The 16,200-nt window shown below is 38.9% G+C and overlaps 1 protein-coding gene across 1 annotated transcript; it reads left to right on the top strand.

The window, feature by feature from the left end:
- The first annotated feature begins 212 nt into the window (after window positions 1–212).
- Window positions 213–15,085, top strand: LTA4H (leukotriene A4 hydrolase). The gene is made up of 19 exons (XM_084306167.1): window positions 213–388; window positions 1,144–1,274; window positions 3,358–3,478; window positions 3,958–4,026; window positions 4,785–4,889; window positions 6,164–6,216; window positions 6,851–6,923; window positions 7,246–7,386; window positions 7,630–7,653; window positions 8,656–8,726; window positions 8,845–8,956; window positions 9,887–10,031; window positions 10,134–10,237; window positions 10,579–10,649; window positions 11,227–11,281; window positions 12,165–12,260; window positions 12,799–12,881; window positions 14,138–14,242; window positions 14,557–15,085. Exons 1-19 carry the CDS (start codon window positions 236–238, stop codon window positions 14,675–14,677), a joined length of 1,833 nt encoding a protein of 610 aa, XP_084162293.1. The 5' UTR covers window positions 213–235; the 3' UTR covers window positions 14,678–15,085.
- The last annotated feature ends 1,115 nt before the right edge of the window (window positions 15,086–16,200 follow it).

The raw sequence follows: 16,200 nt of genomic DNA, 5'->3' as shown, positions 1-16,200 counted from the left end.
GTTCTCCGCGCAGCCGCTATATCACTCTTCACGCTCAGCGCCCAGCACTGCGCCTCGCCCCCGCCGCGCTGCACCATGGGAGGCGCAGTCCCCGGCCGCGCTGCCCTCGCTGATTCCTATGGCGCGCAGAACTACATTTCCCAGCGGTCCCCGCGCGGCACCGCCTCCCTCTGCTCCCCCCTCCCCTCGCAGGTAGGCGGTGCGCGGCCGGCGGTCAGCGTGCAGAGCGCGGGCGATGGCGGCGGCGGACCCCAGCTCCTTCGCGTCCCCCGCCTGCTGCCTCACGCGCCACCTGCACCTGCGCTGCCGCGTCGACTTCGGCGCGCGGGCGCTGCGGGGCGCGGCCGCCTTCACCCTGCGCGCCGAGCGCGAGGCGCTGCGTTGCCTGGTAACGGCGGGGGGGGGGGGGGGGGGGCGGGGAGCGACCACCGCAACGGCCGGCGCGGAGCCGCCTCGCTGAGGGGACGGGGACGGGGATGGGGTCGCCGCCTGCCCTCAGGCTCCCCTCAGGCTCCCCTCGGGCTCCCCTCAGCCGCTGCCCCGGCCCCTGTCGCCCCCTGCAGCCGCGGCCTGTGCCGGGCCGTTCTGGCCGTTGGGGGTGAGGGGGGAGCCGGGCGTCGCGGCGGTGCTTCGGTTGGCTTTTCCCCCTGCTGTCCCCTCTCGGCGTTGGCGCTGGTGTTTTGGGAAAGCCCTTTCTGTTAATAACGAAGGCCAGAGCTTTATTCACGATGCATGTGTGAACGCTGCCTTGTTGGTGCTTGCCTGAAGGGCTTGACTCACAGCAGCCAGTTCCAGGCTGGAAGTCTTGGCAGGCGCCCTTGTATCCTCCTCCTTATTCCACGGCAGCCATGCGAGCTCCGTCGCCTTTGTAGTGTGCTTAGTAACCTCCTGTTTCCCCTTTTTGGCGCGTTCATAGCCAGAAATCAGCCTTCACCTTCCTCTCCCTCCGGTTTGTCAAGTTCCATGCTACTGTCTTAAAATGCTGATCCCCAGTGCTCAGTGTGGTTATTTAATCATCCCAGTTTTACCTAGAAGTATTTAAATCTTCTTTTAGCTTCAGATAGACTTGTCTTTATGATTTGAGGAGCGCTGTGATAATTGTTAGTGCTGTTTAACAAGTAGGTAATATTTGCTTCATTACAGGTCTTGGATACAAAAGACCTTCAGGTATTTAAAGTGACCGCGAATGGACAGGATGCAAAATTTGCTTTTGGAGAAAAACATAAGTTCAAGGGGACCCCCTTGGAAATCACGCTTCCTTTTGAGCTAAGAAGGTATATGTTTACACATTTGCCTGTTTTTTGAGATGCTTTCCAAGCTGTGCTATAAAAGCTGCTTTCCTGTTTGCAAGGTCTTTGTGTAAAGCTTTCAAAAGGACTTGTAAATTAAGGTGTTGAATGTATTTGTTCTACGATGTTGTAGACAAAATTAATATTTGGCCTTCATGATACAGGCAAAGCTTTGGGAGTCTGTACCTGTGTCCTGGTCTCTATTGTAAATGTACAGAGTGGCTTGGTAAAGTAAGCAGTGAAATGATGTGAGCTGTTTCACAGTTGTTCCAGCGCTTTTTATCATTAATGTCCTTCACCTGCCAGAGTTATATCTTGTTTGGAATTGCCCCAGTGTGGAGCATGTGGAGTTCCTGACCCTGTTACTGACTGATCCTGCATTACTGTAGAAGTGCAGGTTGCCCCTACAATTATCTGGGAATATGTTTTCAAGTAATACAAGCTTTATTGTATTGCCTAACCCAAATACCCTAAAAAGAGGAACTTGAATTTTGGCAACACCATGGAGAATGATAATTTACCTCTTTTAAATTGCATGAAATAAAAAGTTGTTGCAAAAGTATGATACAGTTTTGACAGTTTGAGTTGTATGCTACAACTCTGTATCATCTCATGTGCTAAAGCTGAAAGTCCTGATTGTACAAGGAGGTTCCCTTCTTGAATAAAATTGTAAGTTGTTTCTTATCATTTCATTTTCAAAACTGGTTACCATCCCTACAAATTCATCTTTGACTCTAATTTTTTTTTTTTCACTCTGTGAATTAGTGCAGTTCACAAACATAAGTGAAGTGGAAGAAAAGAAGCTGTCATAAAAGATCAGTCCCTTCTCGGAGAGCTCTGGTGGTTTGATGTGAAATTGAATGAATGAATGCCTTGGACAAACAGGCAGCAGCAGAGACATAGGGAATTGTTTCTTTTCAGATTTTTCAGATCTGAAAAAAACTTTCAGATTATTTTAATCACCAGACTTTCTTCTTCTAAGAAAAAACACCTACAAATAGTTTTGAGTCTTGGTTGTAAGAATTTGTAATCTTATCACATGTTACAGTCTTCCATATAAATTGAAATAGAACAGTGATAGGAAAGGTTAAGAGTTACAACTGGAAGTCTGTTCAATAAGCATGTGTGCCTTATGGTAATACAAATTGTTTTTTCTTTTGCTGTCAAATATGTACTTTGGAATGCCGGTTATAAATGAGATATGTATACTTGGTCGGCTTATCTAGTGTTTAACAGCTTTGATTGCTGGAGTTTGTTCTGATTTATGATTCGATTGTTAATTTGAGAGAAATGCATCTATACATGGAGCTTACAGATAATAGAAGCAAGTACTTCTTCCTGCTTTTGCTGCTGGTCATGGTTTTGTTCTGCTTAAAAAAAAACAAAAAAACAAACAAAAAACAAGAGAATGAACTTGTTTTTTTGTTTTGTTTTGTTTTCTCTTGATAGCAAGCTGATGCTGATCTAGCACAGAGCTGTTAAATTTGACTTAAGTCCTTAAGCCTTAAATTAAATTTAAACTTTTTTTCTCATTAACCTTACTGCTCATAGGGTTTTCTAGTAATTATTATTTATAGTATTTTTTTCTTCTTAAGGATCACTTCTGCAGAATCAAATATCAACTGCACAATTTAATTATTTTGATTTAAACAATGTGCAAATACTGTGTTGTTATGGCATGTAATATATGCTTTTTTATTTGCTTATTGAGTTGAGATTTTATACTTCATTAGATATGTCATTAGATAGTTGTGGGAAAACTGTGTGAACTTAGGTTGTCCAAATAGTTTAAAGAAAAAGTCCATGTTCTCCTTGAACTGTAAAAGAGGAGAAAATGCTGGTTAGTAAAAACAATAATGGAAGTGTCCTTGTGACATCAAAATTGAAATAAACCAACTATTTTTTATAATCATAACTGGGAGAAGCTGCAGTAATGTGCTACTTGTTTGCATTATCAGTGCTCCTGAGACAGCGCTGCGGACACATTTTCCAGCAAGCTTTGTAGAGGAGTGCCAGGAGTGATCACAAGTCCTGTCAAAACTCTCTGACTGTATTCTTTATTGTACAGGGGACAAGAAGCAATTATCGAAATTTCTTTTGAAAGCTCTCCACAGTCTTCAGCTCTCCAATGGTTTACACCAGAGCAAACTTCCGGAAAGAAACACCCGTTTCTCTTCAGCCAGTGCCAGGTTGAGTTGACTAATTTTTCTAAGTTGTTGTTTACATATCACAGTTGTTGTTTACATGTCAATTCCCACAGTTTCTAAACAGGAGGGGAAGGCTAGTATGGGACGAGTACAGTAACCTGTAACTTCTAATTGTGTGTGTCAAAGGCCCTAAACAGAAAAACTAAAATCAGAACATTGCTGAGATTTTATTTTATGTTTGCAGTTTAATAGGTCCAGAACTGCTTTACCTTCTCCAGTATTCTTGCTGAAGAACATCTAGTCCTTCGCAATCAGCGTGTGTGATTAATGATGTCTTACCTAACGATTTTTCTTTAGAAAATCTTTCAGTATAAGACTAGTGTAAGCTATAAATGACAGGAAGAATTGGTTTGTGGATAATGAATTCACTGCAGGAACTCTATAGGTTTCCAATATAATACTGGTTTATTTGTAAACCTTTGTGTAAGAAAGAATGCTACATTTTATGTTTTTTCTTCTAGGCTACCCATTGCAGAGCCATCCTTCCTTGCCAAGATACACCAGCTGTGAAGCTAACATACTATGCAGAGGTAGATGAATCTAAGTCATGTGTGCCTAAATAAATGCCATCACTACAATGAATGATTTTATTTTTGTAGCTGCTAGCATATGGCCTCAAATAAAAACAGAGAATATTGGACAGTGCGCTTAGCCACATGGTCTAAACTTTTGGGTAGACCTGTGTGGTGCCAGGAGTTGGACTTGATGATCCTTATGGGTCCCCTCCAACTCGGGATATTCTATGATTCTATGACTTTTAGCTTACTGCAAGAGCCAAAAATGTGCTTATCTTCTCTTTAGCACTTCTTTAGGCATCATCTCTTTTTCATTCACATGTATCTTTATGTCTAAAAGAAAAAAAGTTCTGCAGTAGGAAAAAATACAGTCTTAAACCAGGAAGGTCTGACAGTCAAACAACAAAGTGTTGCGAAGTAAAAATACTTGAAATTACTTCATATATATCTAATACTTTCTGGGACAGAGTTGGGGCACCTTTGCAGAGTTGTCATAAGTAGTCCAATTGTTTTAAAGAAGCACAAAGACATATGTGCATTGTGATGATTAGTAGTTTAAAGAAAGTGAAACTTTGAACGTTTGTCAGAGGTGGTCCTTTTGGTTAATTAACTATTGTCCTAAGTCAATATTTTCTATACGGCATATTCTACCTGAAGGGGAAGATTTTCAGATAGAACAAATCAGGGCTATTCTTTTGCTCTAGCTGCTTCTAGTATATTATATTCTCCCGTATGCCAACTGAGTTCCTCATGGTTGCACAACCTTCTTTCAGGTATCTGTTCCTAAAGAGCTGGTGGCTCTTATGAGTGCCAATCGCGATGGAGAAATGCCTGACCCAGAGGACAGCAGTCGGAAGATATACCGTTTCAGACAGGATGTGAGTGCTACAGGCTAGTAGAGGGGTTCCTAATGTCTTTTTTCCTAACTCTTGAAGTTTACAGCCAGTTCAGATATGTTTTTGATATCACCAGTAAATCAAGTGACGGACAATAGGTTCGATCCAGTAGGTGTTGGTGATGTTTCCTGGTTATCTGGAATTCCCAGAAAAGCCTGATGATTTTTGTGGAAATGTTTAATACGCTGAAAGCTAGTACTGTGGAAACACCTCTGCCTGCATTGATTCTTGGGAACTAATGGGTGGGATTTAATAGCATGGGAGTGAATTTTGAAAACCAGATCCTGCGAATTTTAAGCTTACCAAGATTTTTGCAGTGAAGCTGAACATTGGAATCAAATTAAACTTGAAGCGGTGCACATTCTGGCAACAGAGACTATTAAAAAGGTGAAAACTTTGGCTTTTATGGAAAGTGTCTCTAGCTAATTAAAAAATGACTGTTTTTAGAATGAAGTTTCATTAAGTGGTGCAGCTAGTTTAATGATTCCAGTGTTCCTACAGTGGCAGTCTCAATTTACTCTCCTGGCTTTTTTGTTCTTCGCTTTTGGGGTTACAGCTCTGGTGTGTATGGGATCTCTTAGTGAGCTTAGTTCATTTTGCTGAACAGGCAGAAAAAAATGAAAAACCTTAGTAAGTTGATCTGGACTACTGGAGAGTCTGAATAAGTGCGTGGAAGGGTGGATGGACAGACTTGAGTGGCTGGGGGGAGGGGCTGGAGAGAGGAGTGGAGCCTCAACTGCAGCAGCTGCTGGGTTGATTTGGCTGCATGGTGAAACTTGAGAGAGGGGAGAGGAGAGGAAAAAAGAAAAAAGTGTTCACCTTATCTGGGAGCTCTTCAATACAGTACCTGATCTGTAGAGCCAAAAACCTTTGCAACTCTTGGTCTAGTTTGTAAGATGTCTGTTGCATGTTATCTGCTTCCATAAAGTTTAGTAACACTGGAGTTAGTTTGGAAAACTAATTTTCTTTTGAACAGTAACCAAACCTGGTCCTGTGCTATGCTACAGCTACAGGATTTTTCTTTTCAAGCAGAAATGGTATTTAAAAGTTTGTGGCCTTTACCTGAAAGATCAATAAAACAGGTACTTTCAGATAAAGGAATATCATTTGGGGGAAAAATGCCTTTATCATAATGTAAGACAGAAAGCTGTGGAGAAATGTACATTCTTCTTTGTTTACATAACTTTGTTTTTCTTTGAATCAATGATATTGATAGCTCACTTTACAATAAGTCTTTTTTTCGTGTTCATATTTAGGTTCCCATACCTTGCTACTTGATTGCTTTAGTGGTTGGAGCTTTAGAAAGCAGGTGAGTGAATCAATATAAAGTAAATAATAATAATTGCTTTTTAAAAAAATCTTCAGAGTATTTAATTTGTTCTACAGTACTGCACCTTGCTGAATTTATTACTGTCTTGTGAAATCTTTGTATCAAACCATATGCATCTTGATTCACTCTTGCATTGTTTTTCTATTGAATATACTTTTGCTGTAAGATAAAGAAATACTCTGAAGATTTTGGAGTTGATTGAAATCTCCTAAGGGCATTTTAAGCTAAAGGAATAGTAGTATCTTTTTCCTCTTGTAACAGATAGGCCTGATTATGTACAAAAGGTAGAAAATGAAATTTTCAGCCTCATTGCTTGTCTGCACAAGAATGTGTTAAGCTAGCCCATAATAATGCTTGTTTAATAGGGCTTACAGCATTTTACAATCTGTAAATGTGTTGCCCATTTATTTGTCCTGAGCAGTGGATATTTATGGCTTGTTTGTTTTCTAAAGCTTCTTCTAGTGTCACTTTAGCAATGGAGAGGGAGATTGTAACAAGTTTCTTCAGCATCATGGGTTTCTTATGAGCACATTAAATGTATGCTGTCCGTGTTAGCTTCCCATGGAATGATTTCCCATTCATGGTGTCTTGCTGGCATTTTCACTTTCAACAGGCAGATTGGTCCAAGGACACTGGTGTGGGCTGAAAAGGAGTTAGTGGATAAGTCAGCCTATGAATTTGCTGAGGTAGGTAATTAACAGAACTGTTTTGTCAACTACTTGTTTTACATGGTAATGGAAAAGGAACTGGCTCCAGCTTCAGGTTTTGTCCAGATTTGTTCATCCGTAGTCCTCCTTTCTCTGCCTTCCACCACAAAAAATGCTGCTCTCTTCCAGCACAGCACAAAACTCTTACTGAACAAAAGTATTGATGTGCAGCATTGTGCTCATTTTACATGTGGGGCTTCCCAAGGTCAAAGAGAATGAAGTGTGGGGTCAGTAGCTTATAACTTGTGTAGTGTTTGTAGTCAGAAATCATATTAGAAACTAACGGGAGTTCTTGTTTCAGACTGAAGCTATGCTGCAAACAGCAGAAGATTTAGCAGGACCCTATGTGTGGGGACAGTATGACTTGTTAGTCTTACCACCTTCTTTTCCTTATGGTGGCATGGAGAACCCTTGTCTTACTTTTGTGACTCCAACGCTATTGGTAAGTGTAACACTGACAAAATTTAGCTTTTCCTTAGAGCTTGCTCATCCATCAAGTGATGGATGTTAATTTACAGACTGCTAATCTTCCCCCTCCTCCCCCCCCGAGAACTGTAAATTTTTCTGTCCCCTTTGGAGTTTAGGGATCATGCATGGAACTGCAGTAAGTGGTGTATATTGAGTTTTACTTGAACTGACAACTACCTTGTCTTACCTTGGCTTTTTTTTTTTTGTTTGCTTTTAGGCAGGTGATCGATCTCTATCAAATGTAAGTGCACAATAAGTTCATGTCTTCAAGCAGAACATAGGTTGAATTTGCATCTTAGCTTTGTAATGGATATCTGCAAACTTAGTCTCTTGTTCGTTGGGGGAATTAAAAGCTAATGCAGTGATTCAAGAAGTCTTACAAAGTGAGTTTCAGTTATAAGTAAACCCTAGAGAAATTGGAGATATATCCATTTTTTATACATTCACTTATGAAACAAACAGATGAAAATAACATGACTGTATACATAGGGGACTGACTGAAGTCTGCTGCTCAGTTGCAGTCTTCTTGTCCTGTGTGCTTAAAATCACAACCATATTGATTTCATCTGAATTGTTTGTAGGAAGTTTCTTCCTCTATATATCTATCTACCTACTGGAACTCGCATTGGGTACATTAAAGTGGAAATTGTGAGAACGGTGTGAATAAATTCTTGTTTTGTCTGGGAAGTTGAGAACTCTGGATGCTGTTTTATCTCTTTAAGTCTCTCTTACCAGACTGATATACTGCTTAAAAAGTGAATATGATTCCCTATATGATGTTTCTTCCAAGAAAACTGAAATATTAGACGTGGGTACATTTCGCATCACTATCCTGCTTTCTGTTTGCTGTTTTAGAACATCCCAGCCCTGCATTGTTTGCTTTTGTGGGAAAGTAATACTAGTTCATGGCTTGCCATGTATCCAACGTTCTGTAATACAACTTCATAAATGAGTGTCTTCATGGTACTGTCAGAGGAATTATTTTTGTTGATCAGTGTGGCTCTAGGACTTGCAAGCTACAAATTCAAAATTATTTCCGGAGAAGGTTCATTCAAAGGCATTGTTAGTCCTTTAAATAATATTTATATGGATAAGTTTACAGATCCAATATATACAATATCAGTTGGCTTTGTGAACACAGTGCAGTAATCCTGCTAGGATTTTTCCTTTCTATAAGGATTTGATCGTTTGTTTTCAAGAGGAGTCTAAACAGTAAGACTGTCACTGTTTTTCTGCGTTTTAGGTTATTGCCCATGAAATCTCTCATAGCTGGACAGGAAACTTGGTAACAAACAAAACATGGGAGCACTTCTGGTAGGTATGATATTCAATGCAATGTAATGCAAACCATGTATTAAAAATAATCTATAAAAAGACCAATGAAATGAGTTTTGCTGTCCTACCAGCGCTGACATTATCAATGTATTTCCAGGCTGAATGAGGGACATACTGTATATCTGGAACGCAGGATTGGTGGTCGGTTGTTTGGTGAGCAGTTCAGGCACTTTCAAGCCCTTGGTGGTTGGAGAGAACTGCAAAATACAGTGAGTATGTTAAAAGTTTTGACAACTTTTGTTTTAGGTATATACCTAAATAAAATAAAGTTGATTTCACATTTCCCACAAATAAGACTTATCTAGTCAGCTTTCCTAACGCCTTCTTACTAGAGGTGCACGACGTTGATTACAAGGTATATGTTGTCTTCCTAATGCTTAATATGCTTAGAGAATAGGTTAAGCATTTTGAAACATTTCAAGCTGTTCTGTAAGGGTGGACATCTTTCCAGGCTCTCTTGGTTGTTACTGATGTGGCTAAACTGTAGTATTAAAACTGTAATATTGTTATCTGTTAGCATACTAATTGGCAGCTGAAAGTTTGTACAAATTGTAGAGTCATGGAATTGTTTAAGTTGGAAAAGACCTTCAGGGTCATACAATCCAACCATCAACCCAACCTGCCAAGCCCCATCACTAAACTATGTCCCTTAGTGCCACCAGCTTATCTGCAAGCAAAAGTGCAGAATTGCCAGTGCCAAATGCAAATAATGGATTTATTTTTTCCTGCATGTTGAGTTATAGCTGAGAGTATTCCAGATCTGTTGCTGTCCAAGAGGGTTGTTTAGTTTCATGGTTAGATACCATAGTTAAACTTCAGTTTTCAGATTTCTTGTCTGTGATAACGTAGCTCCTTCTCACTGTGTTTGGTGATGCAGTTTGCATATTTTATTGTTTCCTTACTGTTTTTTTTATACCACATATTTAGAGTGAGTAATTTGTTCAGTATTTTGTTAAGAAAGGGATAAATATTTTACCAGGTGATCATGACTGCAACAAATGTGACTGTAATTATCTACTTTGGGATGATGAGGTGATCTCTATCTTGGATTGATGATACCTGTAGAAATAGGATTAGTGGTGACTTGCAAAAATGTTAGTCTTTCTAGATTCATTTATTTTCTTTTATCTTTGTCACAGATAAAAACTCTTGGAGATACAAATCCCATAACTAACCTTGTCCCTGATCTGAGTGACATTGATCTTGATGCAGCCTATTCATCTGTTCCATATGAGAAAGGCTTTGCTTTGCTTTTTCACCTTGAGCAACTTCTTGGAGGACCAGGTAGGTGTTGGTCAGACTTAAAATGTGTATATTTATATTTATATTTATATTCCATTTTAATTTCAAATGTTGAAACAATTGTTTGTTCTTTCTAATTGTTAGATGTCTTCATGGGCTTCTTGAAGGCTTACATTCAGCAGTTCGCTTATAAGAGCGTAGGAACTGATGAGTGGAAGAAGTTCTTGTACTCCTACTTCAAGGATAAGGTTGGATTGTGTTTAAAACCTTTCAATTATATAAAACTATAATATAACTCAGGAATTACCTTCTTTAAGGACCAGTTCTTCTTCTTTCTCCTCTTTATTTTGATCTCAATGCGATGCAGTCTGGAATCTTACAAAGATGGGTTTGCATTATGATGCTTTTTCTTTTTTTCCTAGAGGTATTTTATTTCTATTATGTTTTGTTTTTGAAGTACTGTGTATAAGATTCTCCAAGTTGGAGGGATATTAGGGGGGGGGAAGTCAGATTGAAATTAGACTTCATAGGGTATGCTTTTGTCTAAAAATAACACTTAAAATCCAGTCAGAATTTGTGTCGCTTGTAGGTAGATATTCTTGATAAAGTTGACTGGAACTCTTGGATGCACGCTCCAGGAATGCCACCGGTGAAGCCTACGTAAGCGTTTTTGTTTGTTTATAATACGTTTCTCTTGTTCAGATTGCACATGATTTTTCAAACAGTCATGAAGCAGTTTGTAAACAGGGTAGAAGTCTTCCCATAAACCTTTTATTAGAAAATGTCCTTGCACTATGCAAAAATAGATGTTTATATAGAACAAAGTGTTGCTGTTACATTTTTTTATTTTTGTTTGTTTGTTTTGCTGGTGAAAATTCATTTTACTTTGAAATTTGCCAGGAAAGGTATATTTTTTTCCCTTAATAGTCTGTTACAACATCTAAGTGAAAAGAGAGCATTACTGTAATATATGTTCAATATACTTGGAAATACCAATCATTATAGAGGTGTGTGAGATCAATGTATAGTGTCACCTATGCACAAGATGCTTGTAACTAAAACAAAAATACATTTCATGATAACTGAACGTTTGTGAATTATATTGCCATATTGAGTTGGAGCCTACAATGAACAGAAGTGGAGACATTTGAAAACAATTTCTAAGCGTTCTTGTAAAAACATTACAGAAGCGTTTTGTGTTTCCAAAGTGTGATCCTTTGTTTTTAATCTCTGACAGATATGATATGACACTAGCAAATGCCTGCGTTGCCTTGAGCCAAAGATGGATCAAAGTGAGTGGTTCAAGAATTCTGCTAATATCTCTGTGTCTTGAAAAGCTAATTTTCTATACACAAAGTGAGTCATTCTCTTCTGGAATCTATCATTTGCTGAGAGAGAATGCATTCATTATGGTGATAGTATTGCTGCCAGGGATTTTGCATTCTGTATACTAGCCTTTCATCATGGAGTCTGTGGACTTACTACAACTTCTGTACGTGAAGTGCAGTACTTTTTTTTTTTTTTTTTTTTTTTTTTTCCCCAAGGCACACAGCCAGCTTTGTGTTACGTGTATGTAACAACCAAACTGGGAATGTTCTTTTTGAAACCCTGTTATTATGGCTTGATGAGAAACATAAAAAGAGGTATCTCTATGTTACTGATTATATAGCAATAATACCTCTACGTTACACTAGGGCTAGGAAGTATTTCTCATCAAAACTTAAAATGCATAAATTGTAATAAATACCTAATAACCATACAATTATCTCATAATTTTTACCATTAAACTCATACAACTAACAAAGGATTCAATGTACCTTCCTTTTGTTGCCTTGTGGCTTTTCACTCTACTTGTATATTGTCTTTAACTTTTTCTATAAAATTTTACACTGAGAAAACAAAGTATTTGATTTTCATGTGACTTTAATAGAAAGATAGGGGAGACAGAAAGATCAGTGGAGAGAAAACAAGTAGAAGTGAAAGTAAGGAAATACCAAGTGTCAGACAATGGCTTACCTCCTACCAGTAGAATCTTGTAGTATCTACTGTGCGGATACAAATTGATGTGTTTTTATGGGAAATAGAGCAAAAGGAAATGCAGATGTTGAAACAGAGTTACACCTGTTTGTGCTTTAAAATACCTATTAGAAACTTAAGTAAACCATTCTCTTTTAGGCAAAAGAGAGTGATTTGGGCTCATTCAGCTCGACAGACCTGAAGCAAATGTCATCTCATCAGCTGATCGAGTTCCTGGGACAGTTGCTGCTGGAGGTAAAAGCATGCCTGTGGTAACCTGATTCTTGTATCACAAAAGCAGGCACAGAAGACCAAATGCTCTTTGGAATTAAATGTTCTCTTAAGTCTTGCTAAAATAACCTGCTCTAACCATACGTAGTCTCTAAAAGCATCAGCCCTACTTACCTTTTGGTCCTTCAGCTGATGAACAACATGTGAACTACTTTGGATTGAAAAATAAAAACAAAACTAGAAGGTGCTTGAATTTGTCTGTATGTGGTGTTTGCGACCTGCAAATGAGCTATAAATGCTGTAAATGAAACAGAATGAAATTAGTTCAAGATTTGTACGTTTTGGTAGTACTGGATGTGGGAATTTGCTAACCATTGCGCTTATTCCTTGCCCCTTCTCTAATGTTCTGAAGAGGTGAAGGGAGCAAATTCAAATATTTATCATGGTAAGCTTTTAAATCCTTTGTAGCATCAATCTTCTTGAATGAACCTGTTTATTTTTGGAGTGTGTGGAATGAAGCATGCCTCTGTCTTATTTCTGACTATGCAATTTCCTTTTTTAGGCTCCTCTTCCAGTGTCACATGTTAAACGAATGCAGCAAGTATATGACTTCAATGCTATAACTAATTCTGAAATACGATTCAGGTTTGTTCTAGTATGGACATTTTTTCTCACTTTAAATGCTTCCATAAAACAAACTGTCCTGCCTCAGAAATGATCTGAGCTATACTGTTTTATAGCTCTGATGCAGTCATTACTATTTATGTGTATGTGTAAACCTGCGTACCAGAGCGGTATTGTTACTTATAAATTGGGTAAATATAGTCTAGTAGAACAACGGGAAGGGAGCAGTGGATTAGCTGTGCTTTATTCACATCTGTCATGCTTGCAAAGGAGCCTGATGACCTGATAACTTATTTTGGGGGTGGTATTGGATAATACACTAATGAGCCTCTCTTTGACTCAAAGATACTGAAAAATCTTTCCATTTGTCAGTCAGGACTAGATCTTCCGGGCTGGCCTAATGAGTTCTGTTGATGTGCTGGTGTGTGTGTGTTTGTTTTTGTTTGCTTGTTTTGTGTTTATTTTCCAACACAACTCTTTTGTCACATTTTAATGCCTGCTATTACAAAGCTTTTGTCTCTTCAAAATAAGCACATATCAAGAGAAGTCTCTAAACAAATAGGGAAAGCCTTCTGCTACAGGGCTTGATTTTTTTTATGCCATCCTAACTTCTTTTTTGTATGTGCATTGTTACAACAGGCCACGTGTTTAAAAATAAATGCTTTTTTTAATTTAATTTTTTTTGTTTGTTTGTTTGGGAACAAAAGTAATCTTCACAAATATTTAGAAGAATTACATACTTGGGTACATTTGTGGTAGTGATAGTTATTCTGCCTTATTGCTAAATTAGAGTTCTTCACTTCTTATCATTAACAAAACTAAATGTTTTTAAGCATACAGTATAGTTCTGGTAAGTATAGTTCTTGTTTCTTGAAAGAATATTTTCTTATATTTTTAAATTTTGTTTTCTTCAAGTTTTTTTCTTCAAGTTTTTCTTCAAGTTTTTTGGTAACTTGGTCAAATGTGGAAAGTACTTTACTTTATAATTCAGCTCTGAGTGATGCAACTGGATGCTACTCTAACATAAAAAAAAATATATAGCCACAGTAAAAAAACAATTTTGGAGAAACTTGGAAACTTTTTTTTGTGTTTTATGAGAAAGTCCACTTTGTAACCTGCCACTCAGACACTAAATATTTTATATTGCACTTATGTTAGTATTTTATATATGCTGAAATTCTAGTCCATGAGCACACAGCACTGTCTATGGCATTTATGGAAACAGAATCATAAGACAACTGCAAATGAAAAATAACATTTTCTTTTTTTTTTTTCAGATGGCTACGCCTCTGTATCCAGTCCAAGTGGGAAGAAGCTATTCCTCTGGCTCTAAAAATGGCAACAGATCAAGGGAGGATGAAGTTTACTCGGCCCTTGTTCAGGTAAAAGTAATCTCCAAATTGTAGGAGCTAACAATGTTGGCATTTTTAGTATAATGGAATATATGTCTTGACACTGTGTTGTTATATTTTATAGTGATAAAACGATTTTCTATATACTGCCAACAAGCTTATCTTCAGAGTCACGTTCCACTTGCTGACTTTTTAAGAGAGGAAACACTAGTTTCTCAATATGTCTCTTAATGTGAGGCTGTCAAGATAAAAGTAAAACTTTGAGAAAAATCTGCATTATACTGTTTTTTCACGGATTCTTTTTTTGTAACGCTGTGCTTTTTTGTTTTGTTTTGTTTTTTCAGGGATCTCTACAATTTTGACAAGTCTCGAGATCTGACTGTCAAGACATTCCTAGAGCACAGAGCCTGTATGCACCCGGTCACATCAATGCTTGTGGGCAAAGACTTGAAACAGGATCAGTGACAAATTTATTGATTGCTTTGAAATTTTCTAGTTGCTGAAAAAAGACTGATACTGCAAACCATTCATATGTGTGCTTGATTATGCCATAAATGATCTGCTGCTTTGGTACTAATTTAGCTTAAAATGAACTTTCTGAATCAAATTTGGTACTTTCTATTTTGTACCTCCCAAGTATTACTGCAAAATCACTAAATCTCTGGAACTGGGAGAACTGTTTTCTTACAAGCAATTCATGGAACATGCAAAGAAGCTGTATAAGATGTAGTGAATCATGGAATTTAAAAACATGGAAAAGTAACTGGTGGATGGCATAACTCTTTGTGCATAGCTTTCTTTTTTTTTCACAGTAATATGAAAATAACTTCAAGTATCTGACAACTGAAAAATAAATCTTTTTATTGCTCAGTCTACTTGTCTGTGTGTTGATCTGTACAAAAAGTGTCAGAATAATAGAATTATAGGATCATTAAGGTTGGAAACGACCTACCTCCATGATCATGTGGTCCAATTGTCCTATACTACCACTACTGCCCACTAAACCGTGTCCCTAAGCATCACGTCTACCCTTTCCTGAAACACCCCCAGGGACAGTGACTCCACCACCTCCCCTCCAGTGCCTGACTGCTCTTTCTGAGTAGAAATGTCTCCTCATCTCCAACCTGAACCTCCCCTGGTGCGACTTGAGGCCATTTCCTCCAGTCCTATCACTAGTTACCTGCAAGAAGAGGCTGACCCCCAGCTTCCCACCCCTTCCTTTCAGGTAGTTGTAGAGAGCAATAAGGTCTCCCCTGAGCCTTCTCTTCAGCCTAAACAACCCCAGTTCCTTCAGCTGCTCCCCACAGGACCTATGCTCCGGACCCTTCACCAGCTTCGTAGCCCTTCTCCGGACATGTTCCAGGGCCTCCATGTCCTTGTAGTGAGGGGCCCAAAGCTGAACACAGCACTCGAGGTGCGGCCTCACCAGAGCAGAGCACAGGGGGGCGATCACCTCCCTACTCCTGCTGGCTGCACTATTCCTGATGCAAGTCAGGATGCCGTTGGCCTTCTTGGCCACCTGGGCACACTGCTGGCTCGTGTTCAGGTGAGCATCCACCCACACCCCCAGAGCCTTTTCCTCTGCACAGCTTTCCAGCCACTCTGCCCCAAGCCTGTAGCGCTGTGTGGGGTTGTGCCAAAGTGTAGTACCTGGCACTTGGTTTTGTTGAACCCCATTGGCCTCAGCCCATCGTTCCAATTCCCTTATTTACTCTCCTGTGTTGTAGGAGAATATTTTCCACTGGTGTGAATTACTATGAGTATAATAGGACTTTGAAGACCTAAACGGATTACAGCATTGTACTGAAAGCTGAGGAAAAAATCTGCGTAGCCACATTTATCACGGCTTTGTTACATTAGTCAGTTCTTTACATCACTCACAATACAGTTGTTTTACTTTTTCATTGCTATTGGATCTTTTGTTGTGTACTATTACTGTGAATTGTCTGAAATACTTTTGTTCTCTTTCTTTACCAAACCTGTCGTTT

The sequence above is a fragment of the Netta rufina genome, assembly GCF_964035555.1.
Source record: "Netta rufina genome assembly, chromosome: 1".
NCBI lineage: Eukaryota > Metazoa > Chordata > Aves > Anseriformes > Anatidae > Netta > Netta rufina.
This window is presented reverse-complemented; position numbering and strand designations above follow the sequence as displayed.

Excerpts from the sequence above, each read along its gene's own strand:
- LTA4H (XM_084306167.1), top strand. The coding sequence starts at position 236 with ATGGCGGCGGCGGACCCCAGCTCCTTCGCGTCCCCCGCCTGCTGCCTC. Across the intron at positions 10,238-10,578 it reads ACTCCTACTTCAAGGATAAG|GTAGATATTCTTGATAAAGT; the intron begins GTTGGATTGTGT and ends TGTCGCTTGTAG. Across the intron at positions 12,261-12,798 it reads TGGGACAGTTGCTGCTGGAG|GCTCCTCTTCCAGTGTCACA; the intron begins GTAAAAGCATGC and ends TTCCTTTTTTAG.